At 43.6% G+C, this 26591-nt stretch overlaps 1 protein-coding gene across 6 annotated transcripts in view; it reads right to left on the bottom strand.

The window, feature by feature from the left end:
* The window catches only part of agrn (agrin), a 222819-nt gene that overhangs the window by 46298 nt on the left and 149930 nt on the right, over positions 1 to 26591 (bottom strand). For all 6 annotated transcript variants that reach the window (XM_028411002.1, XM_028411004.1, XM_028411003.1 and 3 more), the window contains 6 exons: positions 23240 to 23461; positions 17309 to 17506; positions 16619 to 16819; positions 4069 to 4211; positions 2937 to 3042; positions 466 to 585 (listed from right to left, as the gene is read on the bottom strand). In XM_028411002.1, coding sequence (XP_028266803.1) covers positions 466 to 585; positions 2937 to 3042; positions 4069 to 4211; positions 16619 to 16819; positions 17309 to 17506; positions 23240 to 23461 — 990 coding nt within the window. The remainder of the gene's footprint in view (positions 1 to 465; positions 586 to 2936; positions 3043 to 4068; positions 4212 to 16618; positions 16820 to 17308; positions 17507 to 23239; positions 23462 to 26591) is intronic.

The following is a 26591-nucleotide window of genomic DNA, read 5'->3' as shown; positions in this document are numbered from 1 at the left end:
CTGACAGTTAGATTCTGCTTACTATGATGGAAATCATAGTATCTGTATTATAGATGTTAGGTAAGCCCTGTTTCACAAATAAAAAGGTTGGATAAAGTGCGCTTAGGTGAAATTCCTCTTTCCTAAATCTCTTTCTATCCTTGTTTCTAAGTCTGCATTTTCTTCATCCATACTGTATGCCCTGCCTAACAGCTTGATGCAGCATTTTCTCCTCCATCTGTGTGCTATCATTTGTCAAGATCATCAGCTGAAGAGATTTTTCTGTTGATACAGTGCAGCATTACCATAATTATTCCTTGGATTAAGATGAAACGTTTTCAGCTCTGCAACTTTGGTACTGTAATTGCAGTCAAGGACAATAAGCCCCAGATGTTGTTGCAGCCTGATATCTATCTACAGCGCACGTAAACAAACTCAGGACACACTGATGGCAAAGGGTCACGCAGGGGGTAGGGCAGGACTTACTGGGACATCCAGCCAGTCCGACTCCTAGGGCGGCCGTCACGTTGTCGGAGCAGCAGCCGTACACAGACAGGCTGCAGTGCTGGGGTGCTGTCAGCTCAGGCACTGATATGGCTGAAATTGCTGATGTGATAGAAGCAAAAAAGGGAAAAGGGGGGATGGAAGATGGCACAAAATAAGAAAGAAGAACAGCAACTTTTGAGTGATTACTGCGGGGGTGGGGTTTGTTGAGAGGGGGAAATTAGACAACAACACAATCTCCGAGCAACATGTAACTTTTTTTTTCTTTCCCAACAATGAGATTGGCTTGAGGGGCAGAGGTGGAGAGGCTGGCAGCCGGCTTCAAGATAACAATTCTATTTGCTACTTTCTCCACAATGGCTCAAAATCAGGGGGAAAATGATGCTATTACCTCCAGTGAAAACAAACAATGGCATTTCTGGTGAATGTGCAGCAGCTGACATTTACCACCTACTAGGAGGCATGTTCTCTTCATTTGTTCTTGTCTAATATAACGGAATTGCACAGCCGCCCTACAACCTTCAAAAAATAAAAATAAAAAGACAAGAAAAAGAAAGCCTGCTGCATAATGTGAAGGAATGTGCCAAGCAGCTTCTGCCTGCACACTGAGACTCTTTTGTCTGAGGATGCAGCAGCCGCCAAACTAGTGTGACAGCGCTGAATTCGGAGCTACATTCAACAAAATAAAAACAAATGTGTTCCTAAACCTGGTGCTTTTCCACAAATTGGAGGAGAACAAGAAAACATACAGAGGGGAGGAGAAGGGGAGCTTGTTTAATGGCCAAGACAAAAAAAATATCATTGTTCTCTCCAGGCTTTAGAGTGAAAAGTAAAGTTGTAGATGTAGAGGAGAAATCTTTACCTCTGTTTTCTCCCCCATCTCTCTACCCCCCACCCCGTCCTCTCTGTCTCCTTTTCTTGTGTTGCTCATTTGGAGTTTGGAGGCTGGAGATACAGGGGCCATAAATCACACTGTTACTGGTGTGGATATGAGCCTCAGCCTAATGGTGATGACTCGGCTCGCTCTTTTTCCAGTGCTTTCCCACTCCAGAGATGGGCTTTGGACACAGTTCATTTAACTTGCCACTTTCCAGCGCTCCATTCAGCTATCTGCACTGAGCCTATTAGGACAAGGAGAACTTTTAATTTCATATGTTCTTCCACCCTTCAAGGGTTTTTCCTCTTCAGTGGCCATTGTCCAGCACAATGCAGCTCACTGTGACGTGCAATATTACCCTCATATTTTCAAGGTCCGCTGCTGTGCTTTCTCCGCTGCTAGTCTTTCATATTCCTGCACGCTTATTTGTCTAGTAAACCAGTGAGTATTTCTATGGATTATGATAAAATCCCTTTCCACAGATTTGCAGGATTGTTTGAATGCTGTGAAAGGCAAACTTTACAAATATGCACACAGCAGATGATAGTGTTGACACCATATCAAAATGTGGCAGTTTTTCAAACTCCCTTCCTCTTAAAAAACAAGGTTGCTTTCATGCTTCGCTAGTGAGAGCTGGCATGTTTTGATAAGTTTCAGGAGTTGAGGTCGAATGAAGTTTCTCTGTACATAGCTAATGTGGAGGGCAGCGACTTTTTTTTCTTTCTATCAGCCAATAGAAGAGGAGAGCCCAGAGGTCTCGTACCCATAGAGGGCTCTTCAAAAAAGGATTGATTTTCCATGGATGGTAGAGAAGCGTGACAGTCAGTGCCCAAGGAGGCCAGCTTAGGAAAGAGAAGAATCTGCAGGGGTGTGTGAGAAAACACTGGCAGCTCCCTCATTCTCACTCCTCATCCTCCTCCCTTTTAGACCCACGGGGGAATCAAACAGGCTGGAATGATCACACAAAATCCCTTAAGTGCCTTTTGCTCTACTCCCCGGGCCTGTGCTAGCTAAAGCACTTCATTTAACATGGCCAAAGAGAGGACGATGGTTAACCTTTGGTGCTTAGCCACTGATTTAGAATGGTTCTGACTGATAAATGCCATTCATTAAATGCAAAAAGAGGCAGTTTTTATTAAAAAAGAGTGGTTTCCTGGGGGTTAAGAGGCAAGCACAAGTTGAATGGTTCAAATTGTCTGGGTGGAAAAAGCTATCAGCTCAGTCTATACATGTAGCCCTGAGAAGGATCTTTAAATCTGCACACCAACAGGCCCCAAAGGACCGGCCATTTAAGCAGAAAGGAACAGGAATTTCGCAAGAATGTGTAGCCAGTACTCCCTGAGCACAACACACGCACATCATAAGAGTCCATCATTCCATTTGCTTGTGGCTACATTGGACACACTGAAGTGAGACAACAGCAGTGCTGTCAGAATTATATGGCATGTAGACACAATTACTACCCCATCAATGGATGAAATGAGCGGAGAAATGGGATGTCAGTGACAATGAGTCTTGATGAGGGTGCTCCTGAACACTGCAGTGACATTAACTCTGAGTGGTGCGATGTACCAACCTGCACATGGTCCATGATTCTGAATCAACAAGTGCTCTTGTCTCTCACATCTGGCCTTGTTCAGCTCACACTCGTTGCTGTAGTTCTTTCCATTTGAGCCACAAACCTGCAGGAGAGTTACAGAGTGTTACACAATGTCCACTTTAAGTCCACTACGGTCCACTTACACCTCACAGCCTGGTAGTTCCCTCAGCTGTACTGGAACTGGCTCAAATAGGTAGATGATGTGATGACAGCTGAGACTCATCCATTAAAGCTAAGAAACTTTTAAAAATGTTTGTACACTTTGAGTTGTAGAGTGAATTAGTGAGACATACATCTTTGGGTGTTTTTAAAACCTGTTTACAGGAGACCTCTACATTCCTATGATGTCTTATTTTGTCATTTACTTAGAAGTTTTAGAAGACACCAATGAGCTGATCAAGTTAAAGCTTCTCAAATTACTGCTAGAGATGGTTTGCACGACCACTGAAATGAAGAAGCAGAAAGGCCGGTCAGTTTCATGTGTTTGTTTAGCCTCTGAGAAACATGGTCAAGGTAGATCTGATGATTCCTTGCCTATTATTAGCTCCAAATACAACACGATCCGATCCGTTGAGCAGCTGACAATATGCAGGAGGAAATAAGATACTACCAAGCTGACCAATCACTGTTGTCGTGGTCTGTCTTGTCATGACTGTAGCTTTTTATAGTTTTTTTTTCTGGGGATTTGCATGTCAGATTACAGTCTAACGTACCCAAATGGCTGCAGACAAATAAATCAGGCTGTTAATAATACATTTGTTTGGCCAAGTGTTTAAATCAACTTCATGATGTCAAAGTTTCCAACACTGCTGCCAGACGTTGAAAGCCTTTTTTTTTCTTCCTTTTTCCTAAAATAACTGCACAGATGACATAATGACAGAGCTTCTGACACCTCTCATTCTAGCTTCTGGTCTTGTGAGTCAGGTTACTCACCTGTTTTTTGCTTTTACACATTTCTCTCCTGCTAAAGTGTAAATTACATGACTTTTCTGAAGTGTTTTAAATGACCTATTTCTGTGCATATCCACCTCATATTTACTCATATTACCCTAAGAAGCAAAAAAGCTAAAGAAAACAAAGGAGCACAGTTACAGTTTTTAGGTCATACCAGGTTGTGAGGTACACTTTGGCAGCTGAAGTCACAGACACAGCGGTCTTCCTCGGCGTCCTCATCCCATGAGCCTCCGAACGTGTGACAGCGGTCCTGCTCGCAGCTCTCCACACCTGAGCCTGACCCACCTGAGCCGCAGTCTGCACAGAAAAACCCACAAAAAAACACAATCAGCTAATTTATAAATGCAACAGAGACAAACTTTGTCACACTGTAGTTTTCTCTGTACCAACACTACACTTACACGTTAGCAGCAGCATCACAAAATTTGGATAATTTACATTTTCCTCACGCTGGTGGCGGGAAGAGGGAACCAGAGGCGCTGCTGCTAGTGCAAGATAATGACCAACTGTAGCGAGGGCTCGAGATTGACTAAATAAATTAGACATCTCTGCACCACCAGTGAGGCATCCTTTTCATTTCAATTAAATTAGAAACAAAAAGGGGAGGGGATTATTAACTCTGGCCTCCAAGTGTGCAGAGAGAATTGGTGGCAAGGCCTGCTTTATGGGTGCCTGCTTCCTGATATGAGAATGCGACTAATTGCAAAGTGTTCTGTAAAATCTAATTATCTCCTGAGACTTTAGAGAAAACTTGTCCCAGCAACTGTTTATTTGTGACCTTTTATTAGCACTGTATTGATGCAGGTGAGCTACTCAAGTCAGTAAAAGTGGGGGCAAAGACAAACAAAATCCCATAATCGCTGTCTAGGCTTTATTGGTTTGTACAAAAAAAAAAAAAAAATCACAAGGGGGAAATAAAACGACAGTAATGCGTGGAGTTTTGTTTAAGAAAAACAAATCGGGGGGTTACTGCAGAGTGCAGGCAAAGAAAGGGGGAGGATCCTGTTTTTGAAGTTGTGCAAATTTCACCTACAGCGGCACCCCTGAGGGAGATTACGTGAAAAAGTGTGTGAAGGCAGGGAATGAAAGCAGTCAGCATGATAGATGGAGAGAATGTCAGACAGAGAGAGGTACCCTGGGGGCTGGCAGAAAGTTCATTTGAATCAAATTTGTTATTCAAAAAGGAAACGCAGTCCAACTAAAAGCTCCCAGTGCAGCTGAAATACTCCAAAAACATTAGGTAATCAAGGTGTTTCTTCCTGCTCTTGTCTACTTTTGGGGCTCATTCAACTCGTGTATTGATGTGCCCGAGCTAATGGCGAAATCAATGTAGTAGTGATGGAAGTACCACTTAGCATAACCCATCTTCTAAAGTAGATTATGAGGTCGGCCACAGTGCAGCAGAGGAGGGGCTGATGAAGCCTTGGCTCTTCTCTTGATATGGGTCATCAAGCGGTGGGCTGTGAGAGCATTGAGTGGTCGATACAGTGGAGAAGCCTCAACTTCATTAGTTGCGGCTACAAGAAGAGGAGCCGCGGCTGCGTGTAGCGTTTCAGAGGCCACATCCCCCCCACAAACATCAAGGCTTGTTAAGATCTCGCTCTGTCTCCATATTAAAACCACACAACCTCTGACCCTAATCCTTTTACTGGAATTTGCCGTTGTAGCAGCGTATTGATTGTGAACCTCAGTGAGGGTTTTACATAACGCTTTGTGACGGAGCTAATGGTTTTTTTTTTAGCTGCCGGTGACATTATTGCAACAATTTGACATCTGAAAAGGAGAAGTCAGCCCAGAGTCCAGAAGAGATCAGAGAGATAAAGCCAGCTCACGCAGTGATGGCTGGTCACCTGTATGCCTTGACTGTACGCCAGCTCAGCAAGACACAAGAAAAAAACAAAAGAGAAATGCAAGAGTAGCCAATTTATATTCTGCTCAGGCCCCCTCACAGGGACAAGATAAATAAATAAAGAAAAGGGGTAAGACATTAGAATGGAATAAATAAAAGTGAAGGGTGAAGGAGTGGGGGTCCTAATTAGCTGTTGTTCTTTGATGTGCCCGCCACCCGCGCTGCCTATGAACCTTTCAATTAGTACATCCCCAGCTAAGATGGCTGCATCAGCTATTCTTTCTGCACTGCCCATCTATTCCTTTTTACTCAATCATGTCAGAAGTCTATTTAGCCAAGGGAGCTCCATTAAGAAGACAGAAGTCAGCGGTGGAGAGAAAATGGAAATGAATAGCATGAGAATAATGTCCAAGAAATAATACAAGAAGAAGCTATTGTCAAAGCTGCCTGGAAAGGTGTGCAAAAAAAGCAAGAAGAACAAAGGTAGCCAAACATTCATTTAAAATATTTAACATGTTAATCATAACGTAGCTAACGTTACTTTTATTTCTCGTGGTGGCTGTATGTCTACATATGACAAAGATATTTTAGGCAGGATGCCTCACTAGCCCTTTTCATACAGCCTTTTAAATCCACTATTGTTCCATTAATGTGCCCCACTGTTCTGGGTAAAAGGCACACAGGCAGAAGCATTTTATTAGGCATCTGAGATGTTAACAGAGGTAGTAGCAGTGCTGAAGCAACTGCTGTGTGGAAGAAGAGCCAGGACGGCGGCACAGACTAGAGTGACAAACCTCAGATTGTGCCACACCCTTTGAAAGTCTACACCATAGGGGCATTACGCTGATTCTGTCTGAGCAGCATAACGCCACAACATAGTACAATATAATATTTGTATGACAAATGATTCTTTAAAAAGCTGACTAAAACCACAGGCAAACAGCTGTCATGTCCATATTAAACTCCCATACCCCAACTCCATATCTGCTCCCCAAAAGACAAATTAGACTACATTCAACTTTTGATTGCAGCAGAATAGTTTACACAGAATAGTTTCTTAATCTGCTTGTACAATGACCTAACCATTGTTTGAATCAATCAGAGTAGCAAAGGAGAAAAAGTATTACAGCAGGATTGGCAGCCCTGATAGAGAGGAGCAAATGTGTGTGATGGATTGAGGATGTTTGTTCATCCAGATTTGTCATGTCAGTGGCTCAGGAGTTGCTGATATTATTCTGATACCTCTGATATCATGACCTTAGTAAATGCCAACCTGGACATGTATTGTTGGAAATACATCCTCATTCATTGTAGCCTGAGTCACAGCAAAGATCAAAAATGACAACGGCATTTGCAGCAAAGGCATTTGCAGAGATTTGCCGTAGTTCTCGATTCATCTTTCAGGCTCTTCTACACTCTTGGTGGATGTGAGAGTCCAAATAGAGGTCCCCTACGATAGAGGGGGGCCGGAATGCCACACCCGGCGTAGACAGGGGGTGGGGGATGTTTGGCAGAAGGAGAAAAGAAGTTTTGTTGCCTCAACATAAGGTTACGAGCTCTGTGATGGATGGAGCATGAAGGAAAAATCTGCTGATCTGACTCCGAGGAGCTCCTCCACCCCAGCCAGTCCACCTCGCTCTGTTTTCCATGCCCTTTCATGTATGCTGGAGCTTGATCTGATCTGTGCGTGGACCGTGCATCACTGTGTGATCCAGCTCTTATAATCTTGTTTATTAAATGTCTATTCAATTAAAAAAAGGGGCCTGGGCCCCCGTAGGTGATGCACCGCTCTCAGATGCCACTTTGTCAGTGTCGAGAAAAGAAGCTGAGGCCAGGCCTACCCGAGTGTGAAATTAAACAGGTGATAAATTTCCCTGTATGGCCAACAGTGGGAACACTGTCATTTTTCATTACTGCTAAATAAAAGGTGAGAGAAAACAACTTCCATTTTTATGCTGTATGCTCCCCTCCTCCCTACAAGACTAATGAGGATGGTTTTTAAGGCAGGTCTACGTAAGCAAATAAATCACATGTTCACTTCCTCTGCAGGCTTATCTTTGATTTGAAGTATGGAGTCGGTGGTTCTGCATACCAGTGATGTAGAGCTTTGCTGCTGTCTACAATAGAGCCAGAAAATACAGCATTACATTTTTTTGACAAGGGTGCTGTATTACACAATATATACTCCTAATTTTGCCAAAACCTACCGCTCATACATCTAGGCAGGAGTGAATACATCAGCAACAAATCCTTTTGAAGGCATGCAGCCAAACAGAGGCAGCGAGGCAGATATTTCACTGGGGAAAACCAGCAACTTGGTTTTGACTTTTTTACAGCCTGAACGGATTTCCTGTGTGAGGGTTCGGGTCAGATTTGAGAGGGTCTGAGAGATTCAGGGAAAGAGACAGAACCAGTGGTTGCCCCTGGGGTGAAATGTATTGATTTCAGACGATCCCATCTCCACCCCTATCTGTGAAAGCATTGGTGCCCCCTTTTGTCAAGAGGCACAATTTTGATGGAGAGGAGTGCAAAATGGAGAGACACATGAGTGGGTGTGACAGCGGGGAGCAATGGGAAGCACAAGAAAAAGAAAAAAAAGATTCTATTGTGTAAGCTTGATGGTTTTCTCTGAATCAAAATGAGCAAGTGATAGGGGGAAAAAAGGAGGATGTTCACAGTGTGTGTGAGAGAGAGAGAGAGAGAGAATAACATAGAAAAACGAAGCCATCAGGCCCCACAAGCAAAGCGATGCCCTTGGGGAGGGAGATGAGAGCATTTTTGCCTGACAACTGTTGGGTGAAAGAATTTATTCTGCATGGTGTTAACATGCAGTGTGTTCAGATATATAAGTATTCATGTTTATATGTGTTTATCGCTTAATAATGTGATTTTCATAAGTGTTTATGTGTTAGGAAATTTTATAGAAAATCAAAGTAATTTGAGGATACTGAATGTATTAATAAGTAATTTCATAGTATGTCATATAACGTTGTTTTCTGCAGTTCAGGCTGTGGCAGATGAGATCAGTTGTTCTTCTGCTCTCTGGAGAGAGCTCCGGTTGGTACGAGATGGTCATAAATTCAGACTAAGGACAGCAGCACCTCTGACCTGATAAAAGCCAGATTCTAAAGGAATGTGTTTTTCTCCTGAGTACCCAGTTTTATGGTCACCCCCAGATTGGACTCACAACCTATGAGATTTGAGGAATTGAAGTTTTACCTTATTTGGCAGTAAACACTAATGGTCTAGTTGCTGTATGAACCAGGGTCTGCAGGGGGGCGGTAGATGCCCCTGTGGGCCGGCAGGCAGGAACGCCCATGGGGTATATCAATGTGTGAATTCCATGTCCAGTTGTTGTTGCATTGTTCGTTGTTGCTGTGTGGTTGTTTGTTCTTGTTGGTTGTCCTGTTCTTGTGTTGTTCTTGTTTGGTTCTTTGTGTGCAACAACCCAGAGCTCTGCGACTCAGAATTTGCCTCATTGTTTAATAAATTATAATTTTGAGACCAGAATTTATCCGCTCCTTCCTTACAAACTAATTCAGGGGGTGATCAGAAGGAAACAAGGGGATTTTCACCCCGACAATTTGGCGCCCAACGTGGGGCTCGAAGGAGTGTGGGTCAAATGACATCTTGCCTGACGGAGTGACTACTGGCTGGCCAATAATAACAAGGTAAGCAGATACCTGTTTAATCAAAATTCTGCACATTGGACAATCTAAATTAAGTAGTCACTGGGATGGGTACGGTGTTTTAGAGTTCAAATTGTAAGAGGCAGATTGTAAGTCTTAATAAGTGAAGTAAAATGAGATGAAGTAAAAGAAAATGAGATGAAGTAAAAGAGAAAATGAGATGAAGTAAAAGAGAAAATGAGATGAAGTAAAAGAGAAAAAGGAAAAGTGACACTGAGAGAGATATTAACCAATTAAAAATAAAAAGAATAAAAAAAGGGTTAATACAATAACGTGAATGAGCGTTATGTCATTGGGAGTGGCATCCCCCGCTATATTTGGACGCGAGCATAGATAAGCTCGGTTGAGAGCCCGAGGGAATTTGATGACCCCTGAAAAGAAAGAATGGATTGGCAGTAATAGAATCAAAGTGTGTTAAATGAATGAAAAAGTGAAAAACTTGATGTAAAGATTGGGCGTAACCAGAACAAAAGCGGATTGGCAAAAATAACGATTGATTGGCAATAAGTTTAAAATGTTTTAAAACATTGGCAATAAGTTTCAAATATAGGCCTAGGTAAATTGAGAAAGCGCTGTATTGTTAAGGAAAAGATAAACCGGTGATTTGTTGTCTTGTCTTGTCGTGGTTGTTTTATGTACTCCGCGCTGTCGGAGAATTGTTGTGTTTGAAACTGATTCTGCGCTGGCAGAGAAGTGAGTTTGTACAGAGTGTTTGTTGTAAGTTGAATGAGTGACATGTATGTGTGAAAGTGTGTTTAAGTGAAGGTGTGTGACTCTGTTGCCAGAGTCACAGTGAGGGATAGAAGAAGGCACATATAGAAGGTACATTTTTAACATACAGCAGGTACGCAAGAAGGATTTGGTGAGTGGTAATCATGTCTACGTGGAAGACAATTGATGAACAGATGAGTAAGATGTTGAGCCATTGCTGCGGACAGGCAGGACCAGAGGGACAACAGAAGGCTGCAGCTAAGATGGAAGCAGCAGTGTGTACAGCAATGACAGGACAGGGAGTGAAAGGAGATGATAAAAAGCCGCTAAAAAGTGTGATTGCAACAGTGGAGAAGAGAGTTAAACTAGAGAGAGAGAGAAAGGAGGAGATTATTAGATTATTAGTGTTAGAGACAGTTGAGTTGAAGGAGGCAGTGAAGGCTGATGAGGAGAGACGTAAGATTCTATATCAGGCATATCTGTGCTGCATAGACGATGATTGTGAGGAGTCTGGTAGTACCACTGACATTAAACAGGAAGTAGAGAGCGAGGGAACTCAGGGGGCGGAGATACCGTCCTCCCTATTCACCAGCCTCTGCTGTAGCTTCTGCTTCGCCTCAGACCCCACTTCCTGGGATGTACCCCATCATGACTGTCCCTGATGGGAGGGGGCGAGTAACAGACAGACAGACAGGAGTGAACTCTAGTCAACCTGGTGCCCAGCAGCACTGGTACAGACAGGCAACAGAGGAGGGGCTTCCCCTGTTGCTTCAGCAGGCCCTGAAAAATGACCCTGATTTACCAGGAAGTGATTCTATTGCTTGGGAGAGACATGTTGTACACCATATGAATCTACACACAGACACAGAGACCATGGAGATGAAAAGGCTGCAGACACAATTATTAAAGCTGCAGTTAGCTCAAGCTAGAAAGGAAGCAGCATATCAGAGGAAAATGAAGAAATACACCCCTGCATCACAGAGGGTGGTTCAGCCTCAGCCTGCTCCCCCACCTCAGCCACAGTCCCTAGTTGTGGGAAATCCTGATATGTATTTAACCCCATCTTGGGTCACCCGCCCCCACTATCAAGGTGGGTGGGGTCAATATCATAGAGGAGGTAACTGGAGGGGAAAAGAGGGTGGCCGTAGGGGAGGGGGGCATGGAAAGGGTGGATACAGCGGTTTGAGTGGAGGTGACTGCTTCTATTGTGGAAAACCTGGCCACTGGGAAAGAGACTGTGACTACAAGCAGCCCCGTCAGTGACCACAAGGGGCTCCCTGGTATCCTCCCCAGGGAAATGGCTGTCAAAGATCACACCGGCATCTCACATCGTTTCGTCGGTTGGCTTCTTTTGGGAAACCTTTGCCATTCACAGAACTTGTGAAACTGTGTTAGCAGCACCACAGACATTGTTTCATTTGCTCCAGCTCATCACCAGTGAATTTGATGGGCAGAGACTTGTTGATCAAAACTGGAACCTCCATTATGTGCTCCCCAGATGGATTAATGGTGACTTTTCTTACTGGACAGACTTTTTATGCTCCCAGAGTGTTGGAGTAGCTGGACAGTGGCTGATGAGAACCACTATGATACAGATGTCTTGTGAAGATATCTGCTGGACTCGTTTTTACCTGAGTCTCCTTAAGGGGGCGGTCTCCTCAGTCTATTCCAGCTGTGGAAACCCTGGATAATGTCTTTCTGACCCTATAGGCTGTCCACTGATCCCTGTAGGTTATTCTCTTCTATGACAGGTGTGAGGATCTCTTCTATCAGGAGAGGTTCTACCTCCTAATGAGAGGGACTACATTGGTCCATCACAGCAGATAAATTGTTTGTGACTGAGGAGGGAGTAGCTGCTGACGTATAGTTAACACCAGAACAGTTTTAAATGGCTCAAAATGGCAGATGATAGTGTGCCACTTGTTTGCTTAGTCATTGTACCACACATAATATTATAGAATTAAGCTCCATGGTTAAGAAATGTAAAGCTATTTCTAATGAATAGGCACAGAGGATAGGTGTTTAGAATTCTTCATCCTTTAAAGCTTATTAGGTTGCCATTCATACAGTAGAGGCATAATAAGGCTCAGGAGATGTTAGCCACACTACCACATAACATCTGGTCTTCATCATTTACTGATGTAGGTTTTGTGCCTCCTGTACTCTTGTCTCTTTCATTGTCTCAACTTCCATACCGATCTGGCTCACCTAGATTACTTTTTATCTTGATGTTTCTGAAACAGGTGGAGTTGTGAATGGTGTTCTGTTTCAGAAAAAAGAGGGTGAGACAGGTATTAATGTATTTGAGTTTTAAACCGGACAATAAACTGTTTGATTAACTATTACATTCCACAGCATGGATTCCCAGAATGGATCTCATTTTAAGAGTAGACCTGGAAAAGGTGGAGCAGACTTTAGGCCTAAAACATAGGTATGGTGCAGTATATCAACCACAGTCACAGGGAAAAGTGGAAAGGATGAAACTAAAACCTAAAACAAAAATTGGCTAAAATCTGTGCACAGACCAAATTTATATGGGTTCAAGTATTGTCTATTGTATTGATGTTCTGTTAATAACGCCATATAATGTACACCCTATGAGCTTCTTACAGGTCGACAGTTTCCTGGACCAGCTGGCCGGCTGAGACTGAAGAAGTATGCAGTATGGTATTAATATAAACCATAATATAATGAATTTAAAGCTTTGGTGTTAGTATTTGTATTACAGGAAAAAGGAGAGATGGAGAGTCCAGAAGGAGCCACACACAGCCGAGTGGGTCCTCCTGAAGGTGATAAAGAGAAAGTGGTCGGAGCCAAGGTGGACAGGTCCTTACCAGGTGGTGGAGCGCACCTCCCACGCGGTGCGGCTGAAAGGCAAAGGAGACACCTGGTATCACTGGAGCCAGTGCACCCCAGCTACAGAACCAGGGAGAACGCTGAGCGACATTAGAAGGAGCAGGAGGAGGATAAAATAAAAGGGGCAGAATAATCCCCTGAAACCAGGAGTGTGACCAGTAGGTAGTCTACCCTACTTGGTTGAAGAGGATGAGACGGTGAATACACATACATGAGCAATCATCAGGATCAGCATGGGACTAAGAGTGATAGGCGAAGTTAAGCGCATCACTCCAACTAAGGGTGATAGGCGAAGTTAAGCGCATCACCCCACCAGGAAACGAACCACAGTCATCAGTAAGGTCAGCTGTCGAGAGGAAGGTCTAAAGTTTCAGGAGCAGAGGTTCTAGTTCCTGTGTCAAGAAGACTCCGGCTGACAAGATGGGACTGTGGGGTAACTGGAGGGTGTTGGGAGCTTGTGTTTTCATGTCTGTAGTTAGTGTATCTTTGACTTTTTCTGTGTAACATAATTTCGTGTGTACTTATTTTGTCAGTTTTCCAGGATCCAATGGTAAGTCAAATCCAGGGCCCAGCACACGCAGGGTGAGGAGAGCACAAGGGACAGGAGGAGATGCATGTGTGAGAAACGGGGGAGGTATAGAGTTAGACTACTATAAGGGTTCAGAGTTCTCTTTTATCTTTGATTTGTGCGCAGTAATCAACTGCGGGGGACATAATGTGTCGTGGAGACAGTATGGCGTCTATGTTTGTGGATTGGGGTGGCAGCACACAAATTGGGCACCTAAAAAAGCTAAAACCACCTCAGGCGGGCGGATCTTGTTCAGTGGGTATTTCCATATACAAAGAGATTGGAGCTGCACGCAGAATCCCATTATGTTATCAATTACTGGCCTGGACCACAACCCTTATGTTAAATCTTCCGGAGTGCCTGGCCAATGTTGGGACTCCCAACCCGACATTGTAGTCCATAAGCTCACCCCGTTCGATGTATTAGCGTTATCTACTGGTTATGAGGATGGTAATATTTGGTTCAGATGGATGGTAAAACAGGTGAGGGAGCAAAATATGTCAGGTTGTGTTGCCTGTGCATCAGCGAGGCCCCACCTGTACACTGAACCTGCCCCATTATATCCAGACGATGCATGGGGATTTGATTTCGGATGACTTTGGATATGTTATTGGCAGAGAAAGGAGGTGTATGTGCTATGTTTGATGAAATGTGTTGTACTTTCATTCCCAATAACACTGCTCCCGACGGTAAGGTCACTAAAGCTTTAGAAGGTTTGAGAACTCTTTCCAGTATGTTGCATGAGCACTCAGGGATAGATAACCCCCTGGACGACTGGCTGATTAGGGTGCTGGGACCCTGGAAGGTGGTAGTATGGTATGTCACTAATCACTTCTTTTGCAGCATTCTTGGGTATTTTGACTATATGTGGTTGTTGTTGTTATATTCCCTGTGTGCACTGTTTAGGTTACAGGTTAATTGTGTCAGCAATTGAAAAGCAGGATTCAGGTTTTCATTCTCCTTCATATCAGATGCCTCTGCTGGCAGCAGAGGTGCCCGTGCCAGGTGACGACGAGGAAGATTTGTTGTGAGCTCTTATAAGAGCTCAAAAGAGGGAATTGTTGGGTGAAAGAATTTATTCTGCATGGTGTTAACATGCAGTGTGTTCAGATATATAAGTATTCATGTTTATATGTGTTTATCGCTTAATAATGTGATTTTCATAAGTGTTTATGTGTTAGGAAATTTTATAGAAAATCAAAGTAATTTGAGGATACTGAATGTATTAATAAGTAATTTCATAGTATGTCATATAACGTTGTTTTCTGCAGTTCAGGCTGTGGCAGATGAGATCAGTTGTTCTTCTGCTCTCTGGAGAGAGCTCCGGTTGGTACGAGATGGTCATAAATTCAGACTAAGGACAGCAGCACCTCTGACCTGATAAAAGCCAGATTCTAAAGGAATGTGTTTTTCTCCTGAGTACCCAGTTTTATGGTCACCCCCAGATTGGACTCACAACCTATGAGATTTGAGGAATTGAAGTTTTACCTTATTTGGCAGTAAACACTAATGGTCTAGTTGCTGTATGAACCAGGGTCTGCAGGGGGGCGGTAGATGCCCCTGTGGGCCGGCAGGCAGGAACGCCCATGGGGTCTATCAATGTGTGAATTCCATGTCCAGTTGTTGTTGCATTGTTCGTTGTTGCTGTGTGGTTGTTTGTTCTTGTTGGTTGTCCTGTTCTTGTGTTGTTCTTGTTTGGTTCTTTGTGTGCAACAACCCAGAGCTCTGCGACTCAGAATTTGCCTCATTGTTTAATAAATTATAATTTTGAGACCAGAATTTATCCGCTCCTTCCTTACAAACTAATTCAGGGGGTGATCAGAAGGAAACAAGGGGATTTTCACCCCGACACAACCAACAGACAATGAGCACAGTATGTGCGTGTGGTGACAGTAAGCCTGCATCGAGGGCATACAGTTTCACATTTCTTCATGCTCCACATACAAAAAAGGTCACTCGTCGCAGTCAATGAAATGATGTTAAATCAACCACAAGAAGCTTTGGCTGTACAATTCGCCGCGGGCCAATACTGTAGACAATGGTAGTAAGAAAGAAAAAAGATTAAAAAAAAGAAAGAACCACCCCCAGCTATAGCAATCAAGTGGAAGTGGATTCCCCTCATCTCTATTTGCTCTGTCCTCCATCCACCTTCACTTTTCTCCACTCCAACCATCCCTCCTGCTGGCAGGTGTAATCTGCTCCCCTTCACACCTTGTCAGAGGATGACTATGTTGGCTGTGACGACCCACTATGCCACAAGGGGGCAGGGGGGGGGGGCAGCGTTGCATGACAACCAGAGGCTTGCGCGTCGCTCCCTCTAGAGCTGTACCCTCTGAGAAGATGGGGCTAAAAGTGAGGGGACTGTGATATCCCGCCTCAGTCTGTCAGCGCTGATCAAGATACGATCTGCACGGTGAATTAGGTCTGATTTATTCGGGATATGGAGGAGCCACGCATCCACAGGCGTGGAAATCAGGGATGCTCAAATTAAGTGGCGTCAGTCACACTTTTTAAAAGCCTAATTGGATAGAAGGGCCAGATGAAACGTGTTCTGATACATCAGCACATTACACCTAGTACCTAATAAAAGCATGCGATAATAGACAGGTAAATAGACTTGGGTCCTTTCTTGCAGATGATCTGCAAGAAGTGTGGATTTGAATTGTAGTATCTAAGATGTGAATGTCAGAATATTAATTATTATTATTTTAATTATTGAGTATGCTGATGGAGAAAAAAAAAAGCAGATTGCATTGTTTTGAAAATTACATCTGACCTGAACTTAATCAGCCAGAAGTCATTTTTGTCCTTGTAACAGGTTTTGTTTATGAACACACGCACACACTTTCACTTCATCTTTTTGCCACATTAGAGGATTGGCATGCTGCTGGTGCCATAATATGCATACCACCGTTACAAAAATCCACACATGACTAAATACTGTACCACAGGTCAGTTGATAAAGATAATTACAGCACTTCAAAGGCCGGTTGGTTAACATAATTACATCATTTCAAAGTCCATTTCCTACCTTCATCACAGCTGCCGGGCTTCACCACATCAATTCTCCTCTTCTGCATGCAGGAGGACACGCGGAGTTCACACTCGTTGTCGTAGGTGGTGCCATCGCTTCCGCACACTGGGGAGAAGGACTCGCCTGGGCACTGCGGGCACTCACACTTATTCTGGACACACCGGGCGCCCCAGGCACAAACAGTGTTGCCGCATGTTTCTGTATTACACACACACACACACACAGCAGAGGGCACGGTCAAAACATGACGGGTCAATGCAAAGAAAAAAAGAGAGAGATTCAAGCACACAGAATTAGAATGCATCTCAGATATGGATTTTAAAATTTCTCTTTTCCTCTCCTAATTGTCATGCATAACACTTCCCCTTTTAATATATTCTCATTTTTAAAACATACACATGCTCCTTTGGAAATCCCCGTCTGAGTATCCACTTAGACAAGTTTCAGTGTTTGAACTGCCTCCCTGCTGTTGTATGAGTCTCCTTTTGGGCTCTATTTTTATATTTCTTTCTACATTTAATGTTGAGCTACAGGGGGGGAAAACTTCATAAAACTTGGTGTTTTACTTTTTAATGTCATACATTTTACATCTAAATCTCTAATAACCCAGGATTCATGCTTAGCAGAGATCATTTATATTCCTTTGGATTCTGAGTAACATACTGCAGAAATGTATGCATGACTTACTGCACTCTCCTTGGCTGACCACTCGGAGGTCCCGCTGTTCATTGCAGGCCCGCACATGCAGCTCACACTCGCTGTTGTATGTGGTGCCATCGTTTCCACACACAGACTGGTGTGACTCCACACACTCTGATGGACACACACACTGCCCACTCTGGGCATCGCAGATCGCCCCGAAAGAGCAGTTGGCACAAGCCTCAACTAGATGCAGATAATGAAAGAAGGTAAAGGCTTAGTGTGAGTGCTGCAAGTTGAAAAGAGTACCATTAGACACAGTGATTTGGTGAATACGATTTCCATTTACACTGTTTTGTAGTGTGCCATGGTAAATAAACATCACATTGTGGATATCTGATCCCACTGCACTGCGTTTTTAATAGATATTAGCACCTTAGGATCCTTAAAACATCTCTCGAGTGGATATATAAAGTTGCACATCTTATCCTTTCTGTAGTATATTCACACAATAAGCATACCCAAAAAATCATTAGGCACCTTTCTGAGCAGTGTTCACTTCCAGGAGAGTGCATTTAATACAATTGAAATAATACATTTCTGTTAAAAAGTGTCACAGTTCACATACATGTAAGAGGTAAAAACTAAGCCATGAAACCTCTCTGCAGCATTCCAGTGAAGCACAGATCTGAAGAGGAGGAGGATTAAAAGAAGCTAAAGTGCATAAAGTTCCCTGAAGCGCAGTAGGCTCCATCGTTAACAAATTTCAAACTACCCCAAACCACCTCTTTCTAGAACTGAAACTAAATAAGTGAACACAGAGCTTTTTGAAAGAAGGATGATCATCTCTCCAGCACTCCATCAATCAGGACTTTATGGGAGAGCGGTCAGACACTGAAGCTACTCCTGAGGAAAAGTCACATGAGAGCTTAGCAGGAGTTTGCCAAAGAAAGCACATTGCATTCTAAAGGCACGTAGGGAAAAGATTCTCTGGTCTGATGAGAACCTTTACCGTGAATGCCAATTGCTGAATCCGGTGAAAGCCAGGTACTGCTCATCACCTGGCTACCACAATCCCTACAGGTGCCAGCACAGGATTTTGAGGATGCATCTGAGCAGCAGGTACTGGGAAATTAATCAGACCTGAGCAAATGCAGCCCCACTTTTCTGGTTGTCTTTGTAAGGTTGATCATAGCTGGTTAAAAATATGCTATTTTCCACCACACTTCATACTGAATCAGCCTGACAATGTCTGTATTTTCTCTTCAAAAGACAGCACTGAGACACCCAAAAGGCTTATGGAGCTTCTGAGACTTTCCCTATTAGTTGGAGGATTCAGATGGATCATCTCCTGAGAAGCAGTTTGTTTCTGGAGGCACACTTTCTCCCAAAAGAAAGAGAGCAAGGCAGGATCAAACTCGTCTGGGGTTGTAGCCTGATGGCACATGCTGCTGGAAACGAATGAGACGGTGGCCCCGCAGACAGACAGGCCGAGTAGTCGAGGCACCTTTCCCTCTGACACCAATTACACCAGGAGGATTGCATTAGCAAAGCTCGCTATCACATTCAATTAGGTGCAGCCTAATAACCGCTGCTGATTTAGCACTAATTGAGAGAGGCGAGGCTGGCCGCTGGAGCCTTCCACATTATTAATCTGTTTATTAGTCTTTTAGAGTCTTTCATTTCCTTCATCTCTCCATCTAGTGTGGGCATCCACTCCTTTCTTGAATTAACAGGCTTGGCTGTGAAATGGAAACTGCAATAAGGAGCACTTCATATGCAGCATACCGCCCGCAAGACCCTGCAGGAGCATGCAGGAGGGATGTGGTCTATGTCGCTGGAATAACACTTTTTTTCCCTCCGACCTTGTAGCAACACCTTGCAATTATTCAACAGTCTCCTTTGACAAAGCGAGGCTCTTACAAATGGTCTCCTGAGTTTAGTGTGACCTGCAAAAAAACCCATTCAAACCCTTTGGGATTAACTGGGTTGCAAAATGCAAGTCAGGCTCTAGGATCAGTGGCAGACCTCGTTAATGCTCTTGTTTGCTGGCAGCGAGCAAATCCCTACAACCATGTCGTTGCCTTCAGAGGAGGGATGAGGCTGTTATAGTGCCACATTAATACCCATAGTTTTGGATTGAGTTACTTTAATAAATCATGACACTAACATAAGTCCATCACTACAGCAGGGAGTTCTGACTGAAAAATATTTTTGATGAAGAAACTCTGGTTTCCTGTGATAAAAATAAACATGAAATACAAGTGTCTGTAAGATGCGGCTGTTGTGGTCACTGCTCCTCTGTGATTGCAGCGGCTATGAATCAGGAAGCGGTGGTAGTAAGTGTTGTCCTTTATCAGGCCCCGTGTCCTGATACTAGCCTCGCTGCTTTATCAGCTCCTGCCCCTCGCACCTGGCTCTCCACACTGCCTGATCCTCCAGACAACATGCATCACATACAGAGAAGGACGGCAACTTTAGTTCAAAGCCAGCAGAAGAGAGAGAGAATTGTCGCCATTACCGATAATGTCGCATCTAATTCCGAAGTCTGTCATCATCAATTCTGAGTTTAAGTGAAAAGTTTTTTTCCTAAAAAACTTTTGCAACTTTTGCAAATATGTCTGCCAGACTAAAGGAATGGAGGAAATGACACAACATAACACCACATTATCTTGATTAGCATGCATCTCAAAGCGTTACAACAAGGCAACCCAGGATTCAGTTCAGTGGTGGATCCAGCCTGCGGCCTTAAAAAGGCTACTAGATTTAAAATTTGTTTTATTTAGATGGCATGAAAAGCACCACAACGTCCTGATAGAGGTAGGACCCAAACAACCCAAAGAACCAGCAAACTTGGACGAACAAAAGATTAAAAAATCCAAACCAAAACAAACTGACCTTCCAAAATAAAACAAGTACAAGAAACAGACAGTAACTGACAGAAAACACAGAACAAGAGGTGAACAAAAGTACCATGAGAGGACAGGTAGATGAAGAATACAAGGAGTCAAACTAATTAAAACTATCGATCATGAAAACCACCAAAATAAAAGTGAAAATAAGACAGAAGCTCGACAGAAGACACTGTCTAATAAAATGAATACATATGCACAAGTCTGGTGAAAGTCATGTCATTTGGTGTGCTGGATGGGTTTTTACAAATTTTCTCTGAATTATATAATATATATTAAATAGAATTAATCTATTGGATCAGTTTTTTTATGTAAGTGGGTATACAGTTAGATTTTGTTATTGTTACAGATGAGACAGAAGAATATAGGTACATGGTTAGCATAAAAAGCGACCCTGAAAGCATCAAGGATTGTCTCCACTGAGGCGAAAAAACAAAACAAAAACAAAGACCCTCCAGCTTTTACGGCATTCTGTTGATATCCTTACTGGGGAGAAGCTGAATTGCAGCTGAGGTGGTCTGGGTGGAGTATTACCTCAGGATTAAGCAGAAAGCAGTAGGCTGGTTTGTGTTTTGAAGGCTTGTGAACATGCCTGGCCTGAACAACTCCCCTGTCGATGCTTGCCTGGCCGGTGCACTATTAACTCTCCCTCCCACTTACTCCACTCCTCCCCGTCTTATTTACCTTCATCTCCTGCCCTTCCCACATTCATCATCATCACAACCCCCCCCCCCCCCCCCCCCCCGTTCCGCTGCCCTCTTTTCACTGTCTCGTGCTGCCGATGTGACCTATATTTCTTACTCAACTGAGAATATCATTTCCAACACCTGTGGGAAAAAAGGGGGGAAGTTATTATTTTCTTTCTCTCTCATCTGTTTCAGTAAAGCTTCATGAATGGAAGCTTTTTTTTTTGGGGCGCTGATATCCAGCTGGGGGGTCTATTAACTGAGTGCACCTCTCCCAAGCCCACCTTACAAGGTCGGCCACCACTCAAACGCGGAAGGAAAGAAAATCTGAGAATAATAACAAATGTCACTCATATTGCTATCAGCTTGCACCTGAGCTGTATAGATAACCACTATTTTTCCAGCCCGGAGGGAAAGGATATGAAATTACGACTACACACACATGCAGTTACTCTCCCTGCTGTGGCACTTCCCTCACCTCTAACACCATTGCTGCCCTCGCTGCCTCTCCTAAGCTGCTGCTTTGCAGTCTGGAAGCCATAAATGTGACAGCTTACACATTACAGAGCATTTGAATAGAAATAGAAACAGTATACAGCTATTTTGGAAATAAGACATAAAAACAGGCAAAGACAGGCCCATCATTTCAGCACAGAGTAATGGGAAAGTGCATAATAAAAGTCACCATTTTTCAACAACCTGAATTTCTTAAAAAAAAAAACCTCAGACTTAATTAACTTTCTTCCATCGCTTCCATCTTTAAATTCCAATTCTTCAGCAGAATGCAGCAGAAGTAAGTTCCCCCCCTTTTTTTCTGCTTCATAAACATGTATAGTATATCAGTGGCGGGAATAGCCTGTGATAATTAGGTGAGATAATAGCTTAAGTCAGTCAGTTGTTATGGTGCTGAATAAAGCCCACTAAAGCTGTGCAAACAGCCCAGAAATAACCCACATTATCATTGCCATCATTCCTCGGCTGGCTCGCGCTTGGCAAGCCAATGCCTCAGCATTTTTATGGCACCATTGCGCTGACGCAGGCCTGTTCCTCTGGGAGCCAAGAACCATCCATAGTGCTGGATTACAAGCAGGGGCCGCTGCTCCGCCAGCTCGTTCTGCCTCTCGCCTTCTAAAATAAAGGCTATTCATTACAATGCAGGGACCCCGGGCCCAGACAGAGCTACCTACCTACTGACCAAACCCTGATTTAGTGCCATTTCATGTTGGCATACTTACTTGGATGCTGGATTTCAATTTAGAAAAGCCTGGGAGGGGAAGATGATAGATGCAACATGTGGGCAGAAAGGCTAGGGACCTCCAACTACTACACATTAAAACGATAAGATTAGGTTACACAAACTGTTTGAACACTGCAGGCCAGAGCAGTAAAGTGAAATTTCATAACACCTAACTGCTCAGTTCATCTGCAAATAATGAAAAAAAGGCCAACTAACTTTAAGTGTGTCCACGCACAGGGATTTCTAACCGCTCCCAGGCCAGCCAGGAGATAATAATCCCTCCAGCTCGGATCAACATTTTACTACATACTTCAACCACCTTAACTCAAATTCTGCAGCTGATTATAATTGTAAGAATTGTAAAAAAAAAATATGCAGGAGAAGAAATTTTTTGAACAAACACGAGTGAATGAGGTTAGAGAGCGACTTACCTTTCTGCCCTGTGTGTGTGACAGCTGTAGAAGGAAGAATACTCAATCACCAATTACACTCAATGGGAAAATTGGCCTGGCAAGATGGCATTAAGCCATCAAGAGTATTCACTAAGTGGATTTACCATGCTGTAGAAACCTGCCCATATGGCAGTGTGCCTGCATTGAGGATGTGAAGATATTTTTTTTGAGACTCTGCTCTTGTGGTGCATTAATGACTAGCTGATATCCTGGCACTGCAAGACAAAGCCAAGTGACTCATGTAGCCAATTACTGACAAGTACGGAGCACACTGTATCACAGAGGAGTAAAGTGCATCTTCACTTAAAAGGTCACAACAGGCAAATTGGAGCCTTAGTGTCAGAAAAGGCTGAAGAGCAAGAAGGAAAACAGACAACAGAGGAAGGATGAGGAAATTCCTGATGTGTTAAGTACAGCTTTGGCAGTGTTGTGTTTGAAATGGACCCCAGGAGGTCACACATGAGTATAGCTCCATATTATGTGTTAATTGTAACTGTAACTGTGGATTATAATTCCCACTTTATAATCCACAGGGAGAGATGATTCCCTACCAGCAAGCTATGGTTCACACCATATTATCATAATTTACAGCACTATAAATGAGTGTATGGTGTGATCATGTGACAGTGCAGTGTGTGATTCTTGTGATACTCATTTCAGTTTGCTGTGCTTTGTTACTTGCAGCTACTCACCGCAGGGTCCTTTGTGCTGGATGTGGATGGTTTTCTGCAGGGCGCAGCCCATCGCTCGCATCTCACAGGGGCTGCCGTAGCTGTGGCCGTCGGATCCGCACACGGGGTCGGATGTTTGCGGGCAGGCCTCAGGACACTCGCACACCGGCTCGTTGTTCTTGACCACGCACACAGCCCCGTGATCGCACACCTTATCCAAACAGGGGCTTGGTGCATTGAGATCTGAAGGTTGAGCACCCAAGAGAAAGAGAGCAAAGTTAGAAGGAGGGTATGGAACATGGTATTGGAGAGGTAAGCCGAATACAAAGAGGTTGGAGAAAGGTCTGGGTCTGGTGATAGGGAGGTAAGTCAGAGAATAGCAACATGGAGAGCTGCAGGTTTTTGTGTTAGAAAGGGTTTGGGGAGGGAAAAAGATATGGTATATAAGCATTACAACTCCACTCCTGTGGCACCTCTGCTTCTTCAGCTTCCTATGTCATTTCCTAGCCTTTGCGCCTATCCTGATATATCCTGAATCTTTGAAGAGTCCACCAAAACCTGGTGGCACAAGGACAGCGGATAAAAACATGGCCCTGACGCACAATAGAGATGAAACAGCCTGCGAACAATGGTTGCACAGGCTCTTTTTTTTTTCCTTCGGCGAGTAAACGGCTGGATTAATTGACGTTCCCAGTGTGCCCCTTCAAAGGCTGCCATTTGCATCTCAGTGAGAGCCACTGCATCAGCCAAAGCTGGCTGAACTGACATGGAGGAGCAGGAAAAGGAAGAGCATGGAGGATAGAGTGTGCATGCGAGACAGAGAGGGAGAGAAAAGAAATAGTCGAAGAGAAGAAAGAGCCCTCTACTTAATAATTCAAAAAAGGCAAGCTCCTGGGCAGAGGCAGATATGAAATGTGAACATCAGAGAGAGGTGTCTGCTTCAGTCTCTCCCTCTCACGCACTAACTCCAGCATGACTTCATTAAAACGAGGACAGGATTTTGCACCTATGATTCTCGGCAGTGGCAGATGGATGCGGGCTGGGCTGATATAACCTGACTTGATCAGGGGGAGAGAGAAACGCTGAAAATTTGGAATGAACAATGCTTTGATCACAGCCTCTCATCCCGACTCTGTCAATTCTTTATAGCTTTATGTGTGAGTGAAAATATTACATGGCATTGAGTGAGACAGTGTGTGAGTGGTGTAGGAGTTGGCTCGACGGGTGAAGACTGAGGCCTCAAGGTGGCACAGCTTTGGCGCCGTAGTGATTTTCATTTTGGAAGTTTCATGCATGAGGGACGGATCACTCTGCTAAATGCGGTGTGTCTGCACATTAGAGGAAAAAAAGGAGACACATCATTTCTGATGAGAAACCAAAACCTCTTCCTCTACGCCTCTACCGTTGCTTTTCGCTTTGGTGTTGCTTTTATGGACTCTTCCCCTTGTAATAACACCACCCATTGCTCCATCATTATTGTGGCCATTATAGGATTAGATGGCAACTACAGGAGGGCCGACTCTGCACGCCTGGAGACCCATGATTCATTTATCAGCTCTTCAGTAGAGCCTCAACTGGCTAATGCAAAGGTGAATTATCAACTGATAACAGATGTTAGCAGTGGTGGAGGAAGTACTGAAGCTTGGTACAAAAGTACAGCAAAATATATACTTAAGTAAAAATAGAAGTGCCTCATCAACAATCCTTACAGTACTTCTAAAGTCACTAAAATCCCTGCCAGCACCTCTTCTCTTTGAGGCCGACACAGAATGCTCTGCTATATCCACCAATGGTATTTGGACCCTCTAAATTCAAACATACACGGGTGGCTCAGTTCAGTGGAGGCTGCCCCTGGGTCCATGTTCAATGGTAAGGTTTGCTGCAAAGAACAGGAGGCCAGTGACAGTCTAGTCTGCTGCTGCCAAACGTGAGCTCTGCTATCACTGGAGCTGATAGAGCCACCTGATTGGTTTAAACTTCACAATTATTTTTATTTAAGTATAAATATGTAGAAAATGTACAAATACTTAATTACATTCCACCACTGGATGCAATTAGCTCAGTTAACTTTGATTAAGGCGATAGTTGACATAACGAAGAGATATCACCCAAATAAAACCAGTGCTGTGGAACATCTCTTTGCAATAACAATACATAGGAGGGCTTTTATTACTAATGTTCCACCTCTGCTCTGCCTCTGAGCCAAAAAATATGTGGAATATGTGAGCAGCTGGCTGTGCTTCTCCCTTGTTCATGCCCCCCACACTTCTTTTTTTGTAAACCCGAGCCAATCAGCATTTAATTAAGGTATAGCAGCAGGGTGATGTCTAAACAGAGAACTATACAAATGGACCCAAACAGTGTGGTTATGAATGTACAACCACACAGACTCTGCCTCCTCCCAAAGTGAATAACGTCCCGATTAGAAGGTGCTGTTGATTCCTGTGTTTTGATGCCAAGCGGTTGTTTCAAAAGAACTTGAAGGTGCCACATAAGCTGCTCAGCGCTGCTTAACTTGGTGGCGCTTCTAAAACAATTGATTCCCCGTGATCTCATTTCAACGCCTCATGTGTGTCGGTGTTTCTGCAAGTGCACAGGCAAACGTGTCTGTGCGAGCAAAAGCTTGTGATCCAAGCTTAACTGCGCAACCTTGGCCTCTGAAAAAAGTTCAGCCAGCCCCCTTTCCCAAGGACTCCTAAAACACAACTGCAGCCTCCGATAACGCCTTTGTCTCCCATCCGCTTTGTTTCACACTCATAAAAAAGATGAAAGAATTTCCCTCCAAAACTAATTTTTTTTATCATCTTCTACCTCTGGGGGGCAAAAATTCAGCCTGATTTTTTATTTTTTTTTTAACTGGAGACATTATAAGGAAAAAAGAAGCCAAATCTCCTGAAGTGTAAAAATCTTATGACACAGTTAAAAACTGAGGCTGTCTTTTTTACACTCTCTTGGATGCAGGAAGCTTTGAAATGGCAGCTTGTCACTGCTAAAGCTTGTGGGATGGTGCTCACAAGCCTCATCCAGCTCTTTTTCTCTCACTGGTCTTCTTCCCAAATGCTTAAAATCCATCTCTTCATGCATGTATCAGTGTTTCTGTCAGGCAGGTCCAGAATAAACCTGGGTTTAAACCAAACTATTTATATATGAAAATGTGCTTGACAGCTGAATGGGAACATCTGTAGTGCCAAAAAAGCACGGACTGGTCGCCAAAGCATTGTTTTAGTGGGTGAGCAGGTGCAGTCAGTGGTGGAAAAGTCAGAGGACAAAAATAAATATATAAATATATACATAAATAGATTCTAATCAAGAATTCTGCTCTACGACCGGGCGCTCTGCTCTGTTTCAGCTCTACCACGCCGGTTGAGCAGGC

Source organism: Parambassis ranga, chromosome 7 (genome assembly GCF_900634625.1).
Source record: "Parambassis ranga chromosome 7, fParRan2.1, whole genome shotgun sequence".
Lineage (NCBI taxonomy): Eukaryota > Metazoa > Chordata > Actinopteri > Ambassidae > Parambassis > Parambassis ranga.
Note: the sequence above shows the minus strand (reverse complement) of the source record. Positions and strands in the feature narration are given on the sequence as shown.